General features: G+C 35.3%; 1 protein-coding gene across 1 annotated transcript in view; it reads left to right on the top strand.

The window, feature by feature from the left end:
* GRID1 (glutamate ionotropic receptor delta type subunit 1) overlaps nucleotides 1-22,577 on the top strand; it is a 1,251,691-nt gene that overhangs the window by 1,062,979 nt on the left and 166,135 nt on the right. Inside the window, exon 9 of the mRNA XM_053692039.1 lies at nucleotides 21,392-21,493. Within this exon, the coding sequence (XP_053548014.1) occupies nucleotides 21,392-21,493 (102 nt within the window). The remainder of the gene's footprint in view (nucleotides 1-21,391; nucleotides 21,494-22,577) is intronic.

Raw genomic sequence — 22,577 nt, 5'->3', positions numbered from 1 at the left:
CCATCTAGAGCTCTTGCTAATGTATAAGATTAGTATTACATGACAGGAAATAGTGCTGCCAACTAGTGCTCTTGCTAATGTATAAAATTAGTACTACATGACAGGAAATAGTGCTGCCATCTAGTGCTCTTGCTAATGTATAAGATTAGTATTACATGACAGGAAATAGTGCTGCCATCTAGTGCTCTTGCTAATGTATAAGATTAGTATTACATGAAAGGAAATAGTGCTGCCATCTAGTGCTCTTGCTAATGTATAACATTAGTACTACATGACAGGAAATAGTGTTGCCATCTAGTGCTCTTACTAATGTATAAGATTAGTACTACATGACAGGAAATAGTGCTGCCCTCTAGTGCTCTTGCTAATGTATAAGATTAGTACTACGTGACATGAACTAGTGTTGCCCTCTAGTGCTCTTGCTAATGTATAAGATTAGTACTACATGACAGGAAATAGTGCTTCCATCTAGTGCTCTTGCTAATGCATAACATTAGTACTACATGACAGGAAATAGTGCTGCCATCTAGTGCTCTTGCTAATGTATAAGATTAGTACTACATGACAGGAAATAGTGCTGCCATCTAGTGCTCTTGCTAATGTATAACATTAGTACTACATGACAGGAAATAGTGCTGCCATCTAGTGCTCTTGATAACGTATAACATTAGTACTACATGACAGGAAATAGTGCTGCCATCTAGTGCTCTTGCTAATTTATAACATTAGTACTACATGACAGGAAATAGTGCTTCCATCTAGTGATCTTGCTAATGTATAACATTAGTACTACATGACAGGAAATAGTGCTGCCATCTAGTGCTCTTGCTAATGAATAACATTTGTACTACATGACAGGAAATAGTGCTGCCTTCTAGTGATCTTGCTAATGAATAACATTAGTACTACATGACAGGAAATAGTGCTGCCATCTAGTGCTCTTGCTAATGAATAACATTAGTACTACATGACAGGAAATAGTGCTGCCATCTAGTGCTCTTGCTAATGAATAACATTAGTACTACAGGACAGGAAATAATGCTGACATCTAGTGCTCTTGCTAATGTATAAGGATAGTACTACATGACAGGAAATAGTGCTGCCATCTAGTGCTCTTGCTAATGTATAAAATTAGTACTACATGACAGGAAATAGTGCTGCCATCTAGTGATCTTGCTAATGAATAACATTAGTACTACATGACAGGAAATAGTGCTGCCATCTAGTGCTCTTGCTAATGAATAACATTAGTACTACATGACAGGAAATAGTGCTGCCATCTAGAGCTCTTGGTAATGTATAACATTAGTACTACATGACAGGAAATAGTGCTGCCATCTAGTGCCCTTGCTAATGTATAACATTAGTACTACTGGACAGGAAATAATGCTGACATCTAGTGCTCTTGCTAATGTATAAGATTAGTACTACATGACAGGAAATAGTGCTGCCATCTAGTGCTCTTGTTAATGCATAACATTAGTACTACATGACAGGAAATAGTGCTGCCATCTAGTGCTCTTGCTAATGTATAACATTATTACTACATGACAGGAAATAGTGCTGCCATCTAGTGATCTTGCTAATGAATAACATTAGTACTACATGACAGGAAATAGTGCTGCCATCTAGTGCTCTTGCTAATGAATAACATTAGTACTACATGACAGGAAATAGTGCTGCCATCTAGTGCTCTTGCTAATGTATAACATTAGTACTACATGACAGGAAATAGTGCTGCCATCTAGCGCTCTTGCTAATGTATAACATTAGTACTACATGACAGGAAATAGTGCTGCCATCTAGTGCTCTTGCTAATGTATAACATTAGTACTACATGACAGGAAATAGTGCTGCCATCTAGTGCTAATGTATAAGATTGATGCAACACTTTTGCCATATCGTGCTTCAAACACATGCACACTCCTGAACCGACTTTCCTGCTTTTCAATAAATTATAACAAGAAAACAAAGAGAATGTGATAATAGAAGTACAATGGAAAGTTGTTTAACAGGGTATGTTCTATCTGAACTAAGAAAGAACCTTTTAGGTTTTTATATCCCTTTAATGTATCTTGCATTATTGATAACTTATCTGATGACTGTACAATAGTTTAATTAGTCATTTGTAGGATAACAAGTTATTTATTCTGTGGAACAGCAAATTACCAGAATAAATGTACAGTATATATAAATGAAAACACACAGCAACATGGAACATATATATTGATATACAACTGTCAGCCATATACAGAATGGCCACAGATTTATGTACATTGTTGCTCAAAATCCTATTTTATACAGACATAATATTTTAAGTTAATGTTGGTTTATGACCAGGAATCTTTCCTAATATTTTTTAATTAGAATGTCCATTTAAAGAAATAGTAATGATGCATTCTGTAGATTGTACTGTGAAATATAAAGCTATCTATAACTGACCTATCACTGCACAATGTGCACCAATACATTGTATAAGTGCTACAGTAACCTTTACTGAGATAAGCTATGGAGAAATGTTAGAATTAGACAGGGAATGTATTTATGCCCCATGATATCTGCATTTTCTGTAATTACAGGGAGATCGTACAAGCACTGTGAAACATAGACAGCAAGATGAATGCATCAAGCCAGCAATGAATTTAGTGACATGGGTGTAAATGGCAAAGTGAGAACAATGTCACTAGAGAACAATCTGTTTCTGCTGAAGCAAGACTTTAGTATTACAAGTTGTAACGTAAATGTCTACGAAAGGAATATTAATGCCATTCTTTTGTTTGTTACATTAAAAAAGGGTTTTGAAAACATAATACTCTTTTAACTGATGTTATGTGCTGGAACAAAAACATGGTATTATGTTTGTGAGAAGTGTGGTTATTCATATTTACTCCGTTGGGTATCAAAAACAAAGATCAGTTGCACTCTCTCAATTAACAGCCAAAGCTGTTAAAATAGATTTCTAGTATTTACATAGATGATGATAGATAGATAGATAGATAAATAGATACTAGATGATAGATAACAGATAGATAGTTAGACATAAAGACATAGAGACATACAGATAGATAACAGATTGATAGATAGATAGATTGATAGATAGATAGATAGATACTAGATGATAGATAGATAGATAGATAGATAGATAGATATATAGATAGACATACAGACATACAGATAGATAGATAACAGATAAATAGATAGATGATAGATAGATAGATAGATAGATAGATAGATAGATATATCGAGTGGAAAGGACTATATGTAGTTCTAGTTCTAGATCAGGACATGTTTCTTTAATTCAAAATTATGTAAATACTAAAGTTGTATAAACAAAACAAATATTTTCCCCATTTAGCCATTTATTAAAAGTCATTGGTGCTTCCATCACTTTTGAAAAAGAGATGTTGATGTAAATATCAAATACATTTAATAAAGTGATATATTTGTTCGGGAAGGTGTTTAAAACTGTACACATCACATTTCAGTTAAATGTTAATAACTGATAGTAAAATCTAAAATCTACATATAGCTAATGTAATATTTTTGGTTTTACTACTAGTTGTTAATTGTATTACTGGGATGAGACCTAGACCAATCTTCTTTGAAATAACATTCACTTTCTAAACTCCTGATTGCTAGTCAATAACTTAAGTCTTGAAATTACCTAAAAATGTTTCAGCCAATATTTATTGAAGTTGTGTTTTATGAAAAGAAGAAAATTGCCAGATGATGAACTGCTACTTAGCTCTTGTCAAGATCACATTAAAAGAACACTAAATGCAAAAGGTAGTTTACAGTATACGATCACTATCTGTTCTGGCTGATGAGTAGAGACGCAATATTTGTTTTTTTTAACCTTCTTTGGCAACTTAGGTGATTAAAGGGACAGTTTACTCAGGTAATTAACAGATAAACATTGAATGAATTTAAAGCTGGTGCAGAAACAACCATTAAAAAGGACTAGACTCTCTCCTACCTCATCTGATTGTTTCTATTTACATAGCTTTGCTGTAGTCTGTACTGTAGTGCTGACATTTTAAAAATAGGTTGTGGTTTTACCCGCAAAAACAGCTATTTCCAATGACAAAAAAATGGTAAAAGCTTTATTTGCAAACAGTTTAATACACTCCATCAGATAAAATGGATTGTTGGGAACACATTTAAATGTAGACTATTCTATAGTAGATTTTCTCATTAATACCTGGCTGCCCATTGGCCCAGGCAAAACTTTTACTTTTGGCAATCGGAGTAGAACAGCCAATCAAAAGCTTTACCACCCATGTCATTGAAGATAGAAAGATATGTTATTTTCCTTACTACTCAGACAGCATAGAGGAAAAGAGCAGTTAGAATATTGTAGGCCATCCTGCTATCATCACAAGGGTTGGCTGGAATGGCTGTACACTATGTTAATTAAAAAGACTGGGTGTTTTAGCTTCTAGTATAGTAAGCAGAAGGTTAAAAAATTAATAAATGTCATGCCTTCCGCTCTCTGGCAGGTGCAGGAGGTAACCATATATTTATATATGCAAAACAGAGAGAGAAGCAGTCTGTCAGGAACGAACAGCAGCTCAATAGCTTGTTCTATGGCCTGGTTGCCACCTGGGAGTAGCCTCTTTCTGCCCAATTTATATATATTCAGATATACTTTTTACATATTTCTGTCCCTTTAAAACACAAATCTCACATTTGCCTCTGTCTGTGCTGAAAATCATTATCTAGAGTGTCCTGTGTCTGCCTTATGATACATATACAGTATATTATATATTATATTTTTTGGTCTCAGTATTTGAAATTAGATTTTTTTTTTCTTTCCAACAACTCTATGAAACAGATCAACTGTCAAATGTGGCATTCTGACCTGTAAATGTACGAATGCTTTAAATAAACGGTTGCCTCTAAGAGTCATTTATGGTCCGAACTTGACATTCTAATGTATAAATGAAATGATCTGTGGAAATAGAATTGGCACATGAAATCTGTAAAGCAGATCATGTCATTGTTTTCAATCTTTTCAGGTCTATTCACAGATTTCTGGTCTTAGTTTTCAATGATGAACTGAAAAAAAAAAAAAAATCCCACTCGGAGATGAAAAGCTGAATATAAATTTATGGTTCATTTGAAACAGAGATGACCATAACATTTTCTTGACATTTTGTTTTTTTCTGTTACTTGCTGGGACTTTTTGATATATTTACTTTATCTGTTTTTTTCAATATTTGTTCAACGAAGTACCAAAATGATATATTTTTGTTAGTTATTCATTTTATAGTTTAGAAAACAAAATGAATAATGGTGATACTTAGTTCATTTAGCCAGTATCTATTTTAAAACCAGATAAAAATGTTATATAGGATATAATACATTAAAATAAATAGTTTGGATTTATACATTTTGGAAAGTAAATGAACATAAAATATCAATATTAAAATACTCTAATTCATTAGAGCATTTTCTTCTTGCACTATGGGGCCGATTTATCACGGTTTGGATGTTCCCCAATGTAACTGTTTCTGCACGAGCCTTTAGGCTCACCGGAAACAAGAGTTAAGAAGCAGCGGTCTTAAGATCGCTGCTCCTTAACTTGTTCCGCCAGCTTTGAGGCGGCGGACAGCAATCCACCCGATCGTATACGATCGGGTTGATTGACACCGCCTGCTAGCGGCTGATTAGCCGCAAATCTGCAGGGGGTGACATTGCACAAGCAGCTCACCAGAACTGCTTGTGCAATTTTTAATGCCAACAACGTATGCTGTCGGCATTTAGCAATGCAAGGCGAACATGATTTGCTATAGCGAATCATGTCCGCGTGGAGTATGAAAATCTACCCCAATAAGTTATACTCAATACACTGCTGATCCTGATACAAACATAGCTGATGAGCCAATAATAAGCAGCATATGTACATAGACACCAGTCATCACTTGTGTTGTTTTGCCACTCCAGAACTAACCCTTTTTTGGGGAGTCAAACACATTGTTATAGGTAGGTAGCAATATATTGTTAAAGCTAATTAGTATTGCAGTAAGAACAAGATCTAACAAATTAGATTTTGTCAAATATATAAATGAAGAACAATTTTAATGTAAAAAAAAAGAAAAGTAATTGCCCATTGTACCTTTCTTAGAGACATGGAACTCCATACAAGTTTTAAACAGTTTCCATTTCACTTCTATTAAGGAATTTACTTCAATCTTATGGTATTCTTTGTTAAAGAGAATTCTTAGGCAGGGAGTAGCTTCTTTCTGCCCAATTTATATATATTCAAATATACTTTTTACATATTTCTGTCCCTTTAAAACACAAATCTCATATTCGCCTCTGTCTGTACTGAAAATCATTATCTAGAGTGTCCTGTGTCTGCCTTATGATACATATACAGTATATTATATATTATATTCTTTGGTCTCAGTATTCGAAATTAGATTTTTTTTTTCTTTCCAACAACTCTATGAAACAGATCAACTGTCAAATGTGGCATTCTGACCTGTAAATGTACGAATGCTTTAAATAAACGGTTGCCTCTAAGAGTCATTTATGGTCCGAACTTGACATTCTAATGTATAAATGAAATGATCTGTGGAAATAGAATTGGCACATGAAATCTGTAAAGCAGATCATGTCATTGTTTTCAATCTTTTCAGATCTCATCACAGATTTCTGGTCTTAGTTTTCAACGATGAACTGAAAAGAAAAAAAAAAATCCCACTCGGAGATGAAAAGCTGAATATAAATTTATGGTTCATTTGAAACAGAGATGACCATAACATTTTCTTGACATTTTGTTTTTTTCTGTTACTTGCTGGGACTTTTTGATATATTTAATTTATCTGGCTTTTTCAATATTTGTTCAACGAAGTACCAAAATGATATATTTTTGTCAGTTATTAATTTTATAGTTTAGAAAACAAAATGAATAATGGTGATACATACGCCTAGATTTAGAGTTTTGTCGGTAAAGACCCACGTAGCTAACGCAGCTTTTTTTCCCAACGCACCCTTAAGACAACGCTGGTATTTAGAGTTGTCTGAAGGGCTGCGTTAGGCTCCAAAAAGGGTGCGTTGAGCCGAATGTACCACCACTTCAAACCTCAATACCAGCGTTGCTTACGGTAGCGGTAAGATGGCAAAACGTGCTCGTGCACGATTCCCCCATAGGAAACAATGGGGCAGTTTGGGATGAAAAAAAGCAGCATTAAGCTCCCAACGCAGCCCCATTGTTTCCTATGGGGAACACTTTCTAAGTCTGCACCTAACACCCTAACATGAATCCTGAGTCTAAACACCCCTAACCCTACACTCATTAACCCCTAATCTGCCGCCCCCGCTATCGCTGACACCTGCATTATACTATTAACCCCTAATCTGCCGCTCCGGACAATGCCGCAACCTACATTATACCTATGTACCCCTAATCTGCTGCCCCTAACATCGCTGACCCCTATATTATATTTATTAACGCCTAATCTGCCCCCCCCAATGTTGCCGCTACCTTACCTACACTTATTAACCCCTAATCTGCTGACTGGACCTCGCCGCTACTCTAATAAAGTTATTAACCCCTAAACCACCGCACTTCCGCCTCGCAAACCCTATAATAAATAGTATTAACCCCTAATCTGCCCCCCCACCAATGTCGTTGCCACCTAACTGCAAGTATTAACCCCTAATCTGCCGACTGGACCTCGCCGCTACTCTAATAAATGTATAAACCCCTAAAGCTAAGTCTAACCCTAACACCCCCCTAAGTTAAATATAATTTTAATCTAACAAAATAAATTAAATCTTATTAACTAAAGTATTCCTATTTAAAACTAAATACTTACCTGTAAAATAAACCCTAATATAGCTACAATATAACAAATAATTATATTGTAGCTCTTTTAGGATTTATACTTATTTTACAGGCAACTTTGTATTTATTTTAACTATGTACAATAGCTATTAAATAGTTATTAACTATTTAATAGCTACCTAGTTAAAATAATTACAAAATTACCTGTAAAATAAATCCTAACCTAAGTTACAATTAAACTTAACACTACACTATCAATAAATTAATTAAATAAATTACCTCCAATTACATACAATTAAATAAACTAAACTAAATTACAAAAAACAAAAAACACTAAATTACAAAAAATAAAAAAAGATTACAAGAATATTAGGCTAATTACACCTACTCTAAGCCCCCTAATAAAATAAAAATAAAAAAAAATAATAAAGGTCCTTTCCTTATTCTAAATTAAAAAGTAACCAGCTCTTTTACCAGCCCTTAAAAGGGCTTTTTTTGCGGGGCATGCCCCTAAGTAATCAGCTCTTTTGCCTGTAAAAAAAAATACAACCCCCCCAACATTAAAACCCACCACCCACATACCCCTACTGTAACCCAAACCCCTCTTAAATAAACCTAACACTACCCCCCTGAAGCTCTCCCTACCTTGAGTCGTGTTCACCCAGCCGGGCACCGATAGACCAAAAGAGGACATCCGGAGCAGCAGAAGTCTTCATCCTATCAGTGCAGAAGAGGACATCCGGACCGGCAGACATCTTCATTCAAGTGGCATCTTCTATCTTCATCCATCCGGAGCAGAGCGGAGCCATCTTCTTCCAGCCGACGCGGATCCATCCTCTTCAACCGACGCATACTCGCCGAATGAAGGTTCCTTTAAATCACGTCATCCAAGATGGCATCCCTCGAATTCCGATTGGCTGATAGGATTCTATCAGCCAATCGGAATTAAGGTAGGAAAAATCTGATTGGCTGATTAAATCAGCCAATCAGATTCAAGTTCAATCCGATTGGCTGATCCAATCAGCCAATCAGATTGAGCTCGCATTCTATTGGCTGTTCCGATCAGCCAATAGAATTCAAGCTAAATCGGATTGGCTGATTGGATCAGCCAATCCGATTTTTCCTACCTTAATTCCGATTGGCTGAAAGAATCCTATCAGCCAATCGGAATTTGAGGGACGTCATCTTGGATGACGTCATTTAAAGGAACCTTCATTCGGCGAGTAGGCGTCGGTTGAAGAGTATGGATCTGCGTCGGCTGGAAGAAGATGGCTCCGCTCTGGATGGATGAAGATGGAAGATGCCGCTTGGATGAAGATGTCTGCCGGTCCAGATGTCCTCTTCTGCCCGGATAGGATGAAGACTTCTGCCGCTCCGGATGTACTCTTTTGGTCCATCGGTGCCCGGCTGGGTGAAGACGACTCAAGGTAGGGAGATCTTCAGGGCGGTAGTGTTAGGTTTATTTAAGGGGGGGTTGGGTTAGAGTAGGGGTATGTGGGTGGTGGGTTTTAATGTTGGGGGGGGTTGTATATTTTTTTTACAGGCAAAAGAGCTGATTACTTAGGTGCATGCCCTGCAAAAGCCCTTTTAAGGGCTGGTAAAAGAGCTGGTTACTTTTTAATTTAGAATAGGGTAGGGACCTTTATTATTTTGGGGGGCTTTTTTATTTTATTAGGGAGCTTAGAGTAGGTGTAATTAGCCTAATATTCTTGTAATCTTTTTTATTTTTTGTAATTTAGTGGGTTTTTTTTTTGTAATTTAGTTTAGTTTATTTAACTGTATGTAATTGGAGGTAATTTATTTAATTAATTTATTGATAGTGTAGTGTTAGGTTTAATTGTAACTTAGGTTAGGATTTATTTTACAGATAATTTTGTAATTATTTTAACTAGGTAGCTATTAAATAGTTAATAACTATTTAATAGCTATTGTACCTAGTTAAAATAAATACAAAATTGCCTGAAAAATAAATATAAATCCTAAAAGAGCTACAATATAATTATTCGTTATATTGTAGCTATATAAGGGTTTATTTTACAGGTAAGTATTTAGTTTTAAATAGGAATACTGTCGTTAATAAGATTTAATTTATTTTGTTAGATTAAAATTATATTTAACTTAGGGGGCTGTTAGGGTTAGGGTTAGACTTAGCTTTAGGGGTTAATACATTTATTAGAGTAGTGGTGAGGTCCGGTCGGCAGATTAGGGGTTAATACTTGAAGTTAGGTGGCGGCAACGTGGGGGCAGATTAGGGGTTAATACTATTTATTATAGTGTTTGCGAGGCGGGAGTGCGGCGGTTTAGGGGTTAATACATTTATTATAGTGTTGGCAAGGTCCGGTCGGCAGATTAGGGGTTAATAAGTGTAGTTAGGTAGCGGCGACGTTGGGGGGGGCAGATTAGGGGTTAATAAATATTATGTAGGTGTCGGCGATGTTAGGGGAAGCAGATTGGGGGTTCATAGGGATAATGTAGGTGGCGGCGGTGTGCAGTCGGCAGATTAGGGGTTAAAAAAAATTATTAAAGTGGCGGCGATGTGGGGGGGCCTCGGTTTAGGGGTACATAGGTAGTTTATGGGTGTTAGTGTACTTTAGAGCACTGTAGTTAAGAGCTTTAGAAACCGGCGTTAGCCCATAAAGCTCTTAACTACTGACTTTTTTTGCGGCTGGAGTGTTGTCGGTAGAGGCTCTACCGCTCACTTCAGCCAAGACTCTAAATACCGGCATTAGGAAGATCCCATTGAAAAGATAGGATACGCAATTGGCGTAAGGGGATCTGCGGTATGGAAAAGTCGCAGCTTGAAAGTGAGCGGTAGACACTTTCCTGCCTGACTCTAAATACCAGGAGGGCAGCCAAAAGCAGAGTTAGGAACCCTTAACGCTGCTTTTGACGGCTAACACAGAACTCTAAATCTAGGTGTTAGTTTGTTTAGCCAGTATTTATTTTAAAACCAGATAAAATTGTTATATAGGATATAATACATTAAAATAAATAGTTTGGATTTATACATTTTGGAAAGTAAAGGAACATAAAATATCAATATTAAAATACTTTCATTTATCTTCTTGCACTATGGGGCCAATTTATCACGGTTTGAATCAGTGTTCCCTCTAAGGCCAGATTTTGTGAGCAGCCCCGAAGTGAAACAGTTAATAAGTTAACCATACCTTGCTGTATGCATTGTGTAGTGTTTGCTAACTTCAGGGTGTGGTTCACTAATTCACTGTTTCACTGCTGGGCTGCTCACAAAATTTTGGCCTTAGAGGAAACACTGGTTTGGATGTGCCCCAATGTAACGATTAAGGACCGCTGCTCCTTAACTCATTCCTACAGCTTTGTGGAGGGGGACAGCAATCCACCCGATCATATTCGATCGGGGTGATTGACACCCCCTGCTAGCGGCCGATTGGCCGCAAATCTGCAGGGGGTGGCATTGCACAAGCAGTTTACCAGAACTGCTTGTGCAATGTTAAATGCCGATAGTGTATGCTGTCGGCATTTAGCGATGCAGGGCAGACATGATTTGCTATAGCGAATCATGTCCGCGTGGAGTATGAAAATCTACCCCAATAAGTTATACTCAATACACTGCTAATCATGATACAAACATAGCTGATGAGCCAATAATAAGCAGCATATGTACATAGCCACAAGTCACCACTTGTGTTTACTTTTAGAGAAGTGTTTTGCCACTCCATAACTAACCCTTTTTTGGACAGTCAAACACATTGTTATAGGTAAGTAGCAATATATTGTTAAAGCTAAGTAGTATTGCAGTAAGAACAAGATCTAGCAAATTAGATTTTGTCAAATGTATAAATGAAGAACAATTTGAATGTAAAAAAAAGAAAGAAAAGTAATTGTCCATTGTACCTTTCTGAGAGACATGGAACTCCATACAAGTTGTAAAAAAATTCTATTTTACTTCTATTATGGAATTTACTTCAAACTTATGGTATTTTTTGTTGAAGAGAATTCTTAGGCAGGTACTGTGCACAAGTCTGGAGATCTATATGGGAGCAGTTTTTCAAGAATGCTTTTAAATACTACATGGAAGCAGTGTTTGCACAATGTATAACATTGTTAAAGCATTCTTGAAAAACTGCAGCCATATAGTTCTCCAAATATGTGCACACTACCTAACAAGATATTCTCCTCAACAAAGACTACCATAGGATCAAAGTCATCCTATATAAAAGTCAATTGGAAAACTGTTCTTTTTTAATGATTATTATTCATTGTACACCCTGAATCATGAAAGAAAAATGTGTGGTTTCATGTATCTATAATAAATCTTAATAAATTGAATTACCATTTTCTACTATAAAATTGCTCAATTTCCCAAAATTTTAACCTGCTAGATTTAATGCACTGTATTGGGTGCTTAAATTGCATATGGTGGAAGATTCTGTTCCATTTCTCTTAGACAGATGTTACAGTGCTTTATTTAATTAAATATGTGTTCATAGGCTTATATGAAAGGTCTCTTCAGGAGATGACAAAGCTCTTTGTTGTGGGAAATAAAGAGTAAACCAGCAGGTAAACCAATATCCTCATAGAAGTGTACTTGATACAATACTTAGAAAGAAAAAAAGATATAATGCACTATTGGTGGAGTTGTTACATACATTCTTTGGGAAGTGGCTTACTTGAGGGATAATCCAACCAACTCTTGTGGAACAACTTCTTTAGGTTGCTGCCCATCTTCTCCATTTGTATAACTGAAAGTTTAGGGGAAGGGCCTCTCAATCATGTCACATGACCACTGCCCTGCTCTTCTCCAGCTCAGAGGTGAAGGCGATGGCTCCTAAGATGGACGCCACTAATTATTTGGTCCAATAGTAAACAGAAATTAGAGAGTGTTAATCCTATCAACAGTTTTTCTAAAATTGTATGTTTGAAAATATTTCTACCGGTGAACCTGACCGTCCATGGTAGCTGTGATCAGACATCATTATGCTGAATGCATTTATATTATATGAAATGCTGTGCAATTCCACCCCTTGCTCTTAAGCAACCAATTGCATAAATGCACAGGCTGTCAATCACCCTGATTTAATTAGTCTGGGGTGATTTTAAATTGCCAGCTCAGAGGTGATGGAGAGATTTAAAAAATATTAGTCCTGCATCACAGGAGATCAGCTTGGTAAATGGAGCCCTAAATGTGACATATTTTGCTTATTATGTTTTTCAGGCAATGTAAAACACATCACAGATGGCCCTTATATGACTAAGGACTGCTTCTTGTACAAACCTTACATTAATTCACAAATTGATTTTTTACTTTGTGACAATATTTACAACATATTTTTGTAATATATATTAAATATTTTAAAAAATATATATTCTTTTGGTACTACTAAGCTTGTAAAATGTCATCCCACTGCTAATAGCAAAAGACTGACGAGACACTTATGTATTCACACCTTGTGACGCTTGCTTCACAATACCATGATTTTCTCTTCAAACTATGCTTTGATTTTCTTTGAGGCTTTCATGTTATTTGAAAATAATGGTATTCAGTTACCAGTACTTAGTTCCAAACATTATTTTTTTTTTTAAATCCAAGTACATTTTGGAGCAGTAGAATTAAAGACGACCATAGCTTGGCCTATAAAACAATCAATATAAATTGCACAAAATATTAGCTATTGCATTATTCAGACTGATTTGTAAACTGTAGGAAATTCACAGGTGACCATTCATTAAATTAATTATTTTATTTTTCTACGTTTCTAGTGCAAGAGACTTAGATACTGTTTCAAACTGTGTTCTAGGGTACAACAAATAATTTTAGCCCAAAGGAATTATGGGATTGTACAGTTTTCATGTTTACAACTGGTTGCAATGAGAAAAGAGAATAAACAATTTATATACTTAGCTTCAGTTATGCTCTGAAAATCACGGTGAGTGACACAGGATAGAGAGAAGTTTCAAAGTACATGGTCAGTCCATTACTGAGATATTGCCAAGATCCTCCCTATGGGCAACTGTGTGGAATGTGAGACAAAATCAAGGGATTATGCACTGAGAAAGGAGGACAATATCTAGGACTGACCTGGAAAATGCAGGCTAGTTTCTGAGCAAGTTTTTTCTGCACTTAAAATTCATACTGCTAGATTACAAGTTTTGCGTTAGAGGCTATGCGGTGCTAACGAGCAGTTTATGCTCACCGCTCACAGACAGCTCTGGTATTACAGGTTTTTCCAAACCCGGCGTTAACCGCAAAAAAGTGATCATATAGCAACATTTTGCTCCACATCTCACCTCAATACCAGCGCTGCTTACGTTAGCGGTGAGCTGGCTGAACGTGCTCGTGCACGAATTCCCCATAGGAATCAATGGGGGAGAGCTGGCTGAAAAATACCTAACACCTGCAAAAAAGTAACGTAAAGTTCCTAATGCAGCCCCATTGATTCCTATGGGGAAACAAAAGTTATGTTTACACCTAACACCCTAACATGAACCACAAGTCTAAAAACCCCTAATCTTACACTTATTAACCCCTAATCTGCCGCCCGACATCGCCGCCACCTACATTATATTATTAACCCCTAATCTGCCGCTCCGGATACCGCCGCCACCTACATTATATTATACCCCTAATCTGCTGCCCCCAACATCGCCGACACTTATATACTATTTATTAACCCCTAATCTGCCGCCCCCAACGTCGCCGCCACTATATTAAAGTTATTAACCCCTAAACCTAAGTCTAACCCTAACCCCCCCTAACTGCAATATAATTTAAATAAATATAAATAAAATTCCTATCATTAACTAAATTATTCCTATTTAAAACTAAATACTTACCTATAAATTTAACCCTACGCTAGCTACAATATAACTAATAGTTATATTGTATCTATCTTAGGTTTTATTTTTATTTCACAGGCAAGTTTGTATTTATTTTAACTAGGTACAATAGTTACTAAATAGTTATTAACTATTTAATAACTACCTAGCTAAAATAAAGACAAAAGTACCTGTAAAATAAAACCTAACCTAAATTACAATTACACCAAACACTACACTATAATTAAATAAATTAACTAAATTAAATAAAATTATCTAAAGTACAAAAAAACAAACACTAAATTACAGAAAATAATAAAAAATTACAAGATTTTTAAACTAATTACACCTAATCTAATCCCCCTAACAAAATACCCCCCCCCCAAAATAAAAAAAGCCCTACCCTACACTAAATTACAAATAGGCCTTTTTTCAGCTCTTTTACCTGTAAAAAAATACAAACCCCCCCAACATTAAAACCCACCACTCACACAACCAACCCTACTCTAAAACCTACCCAATTCCCTCTTTAAAAAAACCTAACACTAACACCCTGAAGATCACCCTACCGGGAGACATCTTCATCCAACTGGGCAGAAGTGGTCCTCCAGACGGGCAGAAGTTTTCATCCAAGCTGGGCAGACGTGGTCCTCCAGACGGGCAGAAGTCTTCATCCAGACGGCATCGTCTATCTTCATCAATCCAGCGCGGAGCGGGTCCATCTTCAAGACATCCGACGTGGAGTATCCTCTTCATCCGGAGTCTTCTTACTAAATGACGGTACCTTTAAGTGACGTCATCCAAGATGGCGTCCCTTCAATTCCGATTGGCTGATAAAATTCTATCAGCCAATCGGAATTAGGGTAGAAAAAATCCTATTGGCTGATGCAATCAGCCAATAGGATTGAGCTTGCATTCTATTGGCTGATTGGAACAGCCAATAGAATGCCAGCTATAACTTAATTATAGTGGTAGTGTTAGGTGTAATTGTAACTTAGGTTAGGTTTTATTTTACAGGTACTTTTGTCTTTATTTTAGCAAGGTAGTTATTAAATAGTTAATAACTATTTAATAACTATTCTACATAGTTAAAATAAATACAAACTTGCGTGTAAAATAAAAATAAACCCTAAGCTAGATACAATGTAACTATTAGTTATATTGTAGCTAGCTTAGGGTTTATTTTACAGGTAAGTATTTAGTTTTAAATAGGAATAATTTAGTTAATGATAGTTATTTTATTTATATTTATTTAAATTATATTTAAGTTAGTGGGGGGTTAGGGTTAGACTTAGATTAAGGGGTTAATAACTTTAATATAGAGGTGGCGACGTTTGAGGCGGCAGATTAGGGGTTAATAAATGTAGGTAGGTGTCGGCGATGTTAGGGATGGCAGATTAACTAGTGTTTGCGAGGCGGGAGTGCGGCGGTTAAGTGGTTAATATATTTATTATAGTGGCGGTGATGTCCGGTTCGGCAGATTAGGGGTTACATTTTTTATTTAAGTGTTTGCGATGTGGGGGGGGCAACGGTTTAGAGGTTAATAGGTAGTTTATGGGTGTTAGTGTACTTTTTAGCACTTTAGTTAAGAGTTTTATGCTACGGAGTTGTAGTGTAAAACTCTTAAATACTGACTTTTAAATGCGGTACCAGTCTTGACAGAAGAGGGTCTACCGCTCACTTTTTGTCAGACTTGTAATACCGGCGCTATGCAAGCCCCATTGAAAAAATTGGATACACAATTGACGTAAGTGGATTTGCGGTATTTCCGAGTCTGACCAAAAAAGTGAGCGGTACACCTGTACCTTCAAGACTCGTAATACCAGCGGGCTTTAAAAAGCAGAGTTGGGACCGGCCAACGCTGCTTTTTAAGCCTAACGCAAAACTCGTAATCTAGCCAATAGATTTTTTATCTACCCTGCTGAAAAATAGAACATTGATGTAACATCAAAACATTGTCATAAATCAAAGAGTGAAAGTTGTGAGACCAAATAAAGAGAGGTATACAATTAACTGTATCTTTATTTTATTATATTTTCTTTTTTTAAATAACTCTTGACTGAAATTGTCATTTTGTGACATTAAATGCTCTTCATAGTATCTAATTACTCTAATTTGTTTTTGCAATAAAACCACACTGTGACAACTAAATCATCCACAGAAATGTGTAATGAATTTATCATATAATTAAAAAAAAAAACACATGTAAATGTAATAGACATTTTTGTAGGTGGTTAAGTTGTCAAAGTTTTATGGTAAAAAGATACATTTGTGGACTATATTGATAAAGTTTGTTTCAATCTTACATTAAAATATAGTTATTAGGAGTTTTTCCCCCTTTGTTCTCTTTCTTTGTACTCCTTACATTTAACTAAAATAAATACTTCTGTTTTAGTAATATACATACTTTATATTCATGTTCATTGGCTGATATATTCTTTCTGCTAATGGTCATTGGCTGATGAATTCTTCCTGCTAATGGTCTATGACAATATCGCCGCTTTAAAAAGGAACACATATGAAAAATACATATGTGAGGGTTCTTGTACAAAACCATTTCTTTAAACAGCCCTGACATATGTATTTTTAATATGTGTCCCTTTTTAAAGCGGCAATATGGTCAGCCTATCTATGAGGCCCATTTATCAAGCTCCGAATGGAGCTTGAGGGCCCGTGACTCGCCAGAAACAGCAGTTATGAAGCAGGGGTCTAAAGACCGCTGCTCCATAACCCTGTCCGCCTGCTCTGATGAGGTGGACAGAGATTGCCACAATTCAACCCGATCAAATATGATCAGGTTGATTGACCCCCCCCTGCTGGTGGCCGATTGGCTGCGAGTCAGCAGGGTGCGGCGTTGCACCAACAGCTCACAAGATCTGCTGGTGCAATGCTGAATACAGAGAGCGTATTGCTCTCCGCATTCAGTGATGTCTGTCGGACCTGATCCGTACTGTCGGATCAGGTCCGACAGACGTTTGATAATTGGCCTCATTGGCTGATATATTCTTCTTGCTAATGGTCATTGGCTGATATATTCATCCTACTGATGGTTATTGACTGATATCTGGACCTGTCAGCTAATGAGTATGAGAAAGAAAGACCTATTAGCCAATGATCATTAGCTTCAATATGACTGTACACAGCTTCTTTATTTATATGTTTGATCAAAATACTATGTTTAAATGCTGCTCTATGCTCAAAATGATAGACAATTTGAAGAACAATGCGTAGAACAAAATTCTGCAACAAATTATGAAGTTTGTGGTGTCAATTGCTGTAAAAATAGCACTCTTTCTTAGGTTTATGCCATCACATGGCAGTTTTTACTTTCTCAGAATAATTACATTTTGGAAGCAGTATTAAATATAAATTATTTCAGTTATATGGAACAAAATGGCACTTTTATTAATACTGAGCTCCAGAAATATTATTTAGCTACCAAAAGCTAAACATTAATGAGGCACTTACATATTTACAGAGAGACTTGCGGAACAACACCATGGTTTTCTATTCAAGCTATACACTGATATATTTTTTGTAACAGTTTTTGATTTCATGTGTTCTTAATGCTTTTGAAAGTTACAAATATATTCACTCTTACATTTTGCTGTATTTAAAGGCAGCAGTATCACATTTTCCCTCATTTATCCACAGTTTTTGTAGTTGTTGTTTTTTTTATAAAAAAAAAGAATTTTCTTTCTGTTCCTAATAACCAAGGATTCATTTAATGTAGAAACACAAATAAAATAACAAGTGTTTCAATATGTTTAACATCTACATTGTATGGGGATTGTATGGGCCAGAAACAAAGCTATGAATTTGTTTAATTTAAAAAAAATAAAAAATGAATCACTTTTTTATATTTTAGATGGGTGTTAAATTTTTCTTTGCTTAACACCCATCTAAAATATATGATTATTTGGTCTGTGGAATTTGCCCAATCAAATTGCTCCATATTTAGTGAACATTATAAGGAGATTTGCTTATCATCATATTTAGTGAGAGAATCGGTGTGCCTAATGTGTTTAGTACTATTCCTTTCATTTTTTTCTTTAGATATATTTAACAGTTGATGCACTCATAAATCCACTTGTCATACTGCTATATATAGCAGGTTACATTGCACTCTTCAGTATATAGGGGGAAAATACATTGCTAATAAGAAAAATGTACACTATGCATATCAAAGAGGATATTAGTGTTAGAGTAACAGTAGCGTACCAAATTAAGCAGACCCACAAGTTTTTTCAGCTCAACTACATGAGTATCACTAGCTAATTGTTCAATTTTTTTAGCTAAATTTACATATCTTGAAATTACTATTTAAAAACCCAAGCTGCTTATATTTTTATTAAAAGCTTTAATAATCTCTGTGAACTTAATATATGTGCCTCAGCTGTTATACTTTTCAATAACAATGTTACATTCTGTTTGGCTTTTACATTAATATCCAAACCATAAAAAAGTTGTGAATTTATTTTTGAGCTATATTAAACAAGTAAATATGTTTCTCTTAGGTTAGATAAATATCACTTTTTGTGATTCACCTCCCAAGAATGCTTAATCAAACTTTGATCCAATTTTAATATTTCTAGATTAATCTATCTCATAAAACAGCACACTCTAAAGAAAAATTATTCAACTCTTTAGATCAATATCAGTCTTTTATGGATATAATATCAGCTTGTCTCTTTTTGGTCGCAATTAGGAATTCAATTTAAATCTGTTGATGTTTTTCAGCAGACTCTATATGATTTTAAGATTGTACTCCATGGGGCCGATTGGTCACGGCCCAAATTGGGCCGTATACCCCTGTTTCCACTGCTCCTTAACTCGTCCGCTGCCTCTGAGGCTGCGAACATCAATCCGTTCGATCTCATACGATTGGGTTGATTGATACCCCCTGTGAGTGGTCTGCAGGGGTTGGCATTGCACAAGCAGTTCACCAGAACTGCTTGTTCAATAACAAATGCCGACAGCGTATGCTTGATAAATCGGCCCCTATATTAGACACTTGATAAATTGGCCCCTATATTAGAATAGATTAATAATTATTTTTTTTAAATAGATCATGTTAAACAGATTATTTTTATTCAAATATATTATTCGAAGTCTTTAAATACTAACTTAAAGGGGCACTGAAGCCAATTTTTTTTCTTTTACGATTCAGATAGAGCATGCAATTTTAAGCAACTTTGTAATTTATTCCTATTATCAATTGTTCTTTGTTCTCTTGCTATCTTTATTTGAAAATCATGAATGTAAATCTTAGCAGCCAGTCCATTTTAGGTTTAGCACCATGGATAGCGCTTGCTTATTGGAGGCTGACATTTACCCACCAATAAGCAAGCATAACCCTGGTTGTCAACCAAAAATGGGCCAGCTCCTATGCATCACATCACATTCCTGCTTTTTAAATAAAGATAGCAAGAGAATGAAGACAAATTGATAATAGGAGTAAATTAAAAAGTTGCTTAAAATTGCATGCTCTATCTGAATCATTAAAGAAAAAAATTGTGTTTAGTGTCCCTTTAAGTCAAATCCATTTTAATTAGCTTTAGAGGTGATGGTGCCATAAGTAAAAATCTAATATCATGCACCATGATAATTTAGCTGTCTCTGTTTATTAAATCTACACAGACTGGTCTCTTGCACAAAATTTCAAGAATTGTATTTGTGAATGTGCATATATAACTAGCTAAGTTCTCAATTTGTAAAAAATGTGATTAGTCCAATCTTCTGAATGTCAGTCACATATTAATGCACTTTACTTCTAACTGACTTAAAGGGACATTAAACCAAATTTTTTTCTTTCATAATTTAGATAGAGAACACCATTTTAAACATCTTTCTAATTTACTTCAATTATCTAATTTGCTTCATTCTCTTGATATTCTTTCCTGAAAAGCATATCTAGATAGGCTCAGTAGCTTCTGATTGGTAGCTGCACATAGATGCCTCATGTGATTGGCTCAAGATGATTTCTCAGTTAGCTAAATTAGATTGGCTTGGTTAGATAGATAGATAAATAGATAGATGATATATAGATAGATATATAGATAGATAGATAGATAGAAGATAGATAGATAGATAGATAGATAGATAGATAGATGATAGATAGATAGATAGATAGATAGATAGATAGATAGATAGATAGATAGAAAGATGATAGATAGATAGATAGATAGATAGAAAGATGATAGATAGATAGATAGATAGATAGATAGATAGATAGATAGATATTAATCAGCACATTGTGTGTTGCAAATGTGGAGCATAGAGAATCATGTATATAGTATAGTGGCTTTCCCAACATTTGTTTGTTAAAATACTCTGCATTAGATATTTGCAAAACCAATTTTCATTACCCTGAAAAGCAAAATATTGCTCCCTATTGCTCAGATTTATAAAAAGTAAAACTATAAGCAAATTTTAAAATGAATCTGTATTGGTAAAATACATTTTGATGTAGTAACTCTTATGTTTCTGAGACATAAACTGCAATTTTGGTGAGGGTGGACCATTAAGCTTTCAGCATAAATATCCCTTGTATGTTGCTACAGCTCCTAGTAAATGAGGACAGAATATTTACCATGTCTTTCTCTCTCTCTCTCTCTCTCACCCTCTCTCTACAAAATATAAATAATGTAATGGCTACTAATTTTGAATAATGATTATTTGAAGCAGTTTGGGCTTTCATGTTTAATAAGTAAATACATTTGCAAACAACAATTTTATTTTTAACTACAGTATATAATCACTTTAATACTTGTTTCCCTTTTGTTTGTATTATTCTTTAAGTGGGCAACCTGGGATTCAACAAGGGGTCTCAACGGAAGCTTACAAGAGAAACGACTGGACATTGATCTGCAAGGAATAACATTGAAAGTGGTGACTGTCTTGGTATGCTAAAGCCACACACTGCAACATTTTCATCTTTTTTTGTACACATTTCCTTTCCTCTTGAATAGGAGATGACAGGCTCTTCAATCTCATTGAAAGAAATCACCTAAATAAGTGACCCTTGACAAAGTTCTTTTGACTTTGGTGATTTCTAAGGTTACACTGCTGTCAGCTGCTCAGGCTTTTACTTTTAATGTAAAAGTTATTTCAAAGAGAAATTTTATAATAGATGTTGCAAACGATAAGTAGTACAACTAAGATATGCAAGTATGGAAACATAGGGGTATATTTATTAATGCGCGAACGGACATGATACAATGTATCATGTCCGCCGCATACACTGTCAGCATTTATCAGTGCGCCAGCAGTTCTTCAATGCAGCCCCCTGCAGATTTGCGGCCAATCGGTGGCTAGCAGGGGATGTCAATCAACCCAATCGTATTCGATTGGGTTGATTTCTGTCCGCGGCCTCAGAGCAGGCGGACAAGTTATGGAGCAGCGGTCTTTAGACCGCTGTTTCATAACTTCTGTTTCCGGCGAGGGGCATCAAGCTCCATACAGAGCTTGATAAATCGGCCCCATAGAGATTATTAGCATTTTAATGAATCATATAATTTGTGTAATCCATTGTAAAGATTACAAGGGGAAATGCATAGACTTTGAATAACCTCTCCTGAGCATTAATAATAATAATATATAATTGTTATTATTGTTATTATTATTGTTGCTGTTATTTTTATCATTATCATTTAATTATTATTATTATTATTATAAATATATTTTTTTTATTATTATTAATATTATTATTATTGTTGCTGTTATTATTATTATTATTATTATTATTATTATTATTATTTTTCCTCTTCCTAAAATCTTCAATATTTTTGGAACATTTCATGTTTCAGATAAATAGGATACAAGATTGAAATTGAGCATTTGTACCTATCACAAGTCTAGTTTATTACATGGAATGAGTTATGCTAACTCACTTATATTGTTAGTAGACTTGTTTGCTAAATGAATGCTGAATATGGTCGGAGGGAGCGGTATTTGACTCTTTTTTGCTCCTTGTTTATTAGTGTGA

The sequence above is a fragment of the Bombina bombina genome, chromosome 9 (genome assembly GCF_027579735.1).
Source record: "Bombina bombina isolate aBomBom1 chromosome 9, aBomBom1.pri, whole genome shotgun sequence".
Lineage (NCBI taxonomy): Eukaryota > Metazoa > Chordata > Amphibia > Anura > Bombinatoridae > Bombina > Bombina bombina.
This window is presented reverse-complemented; position numbering and strand designations above follow the sequence as displayed.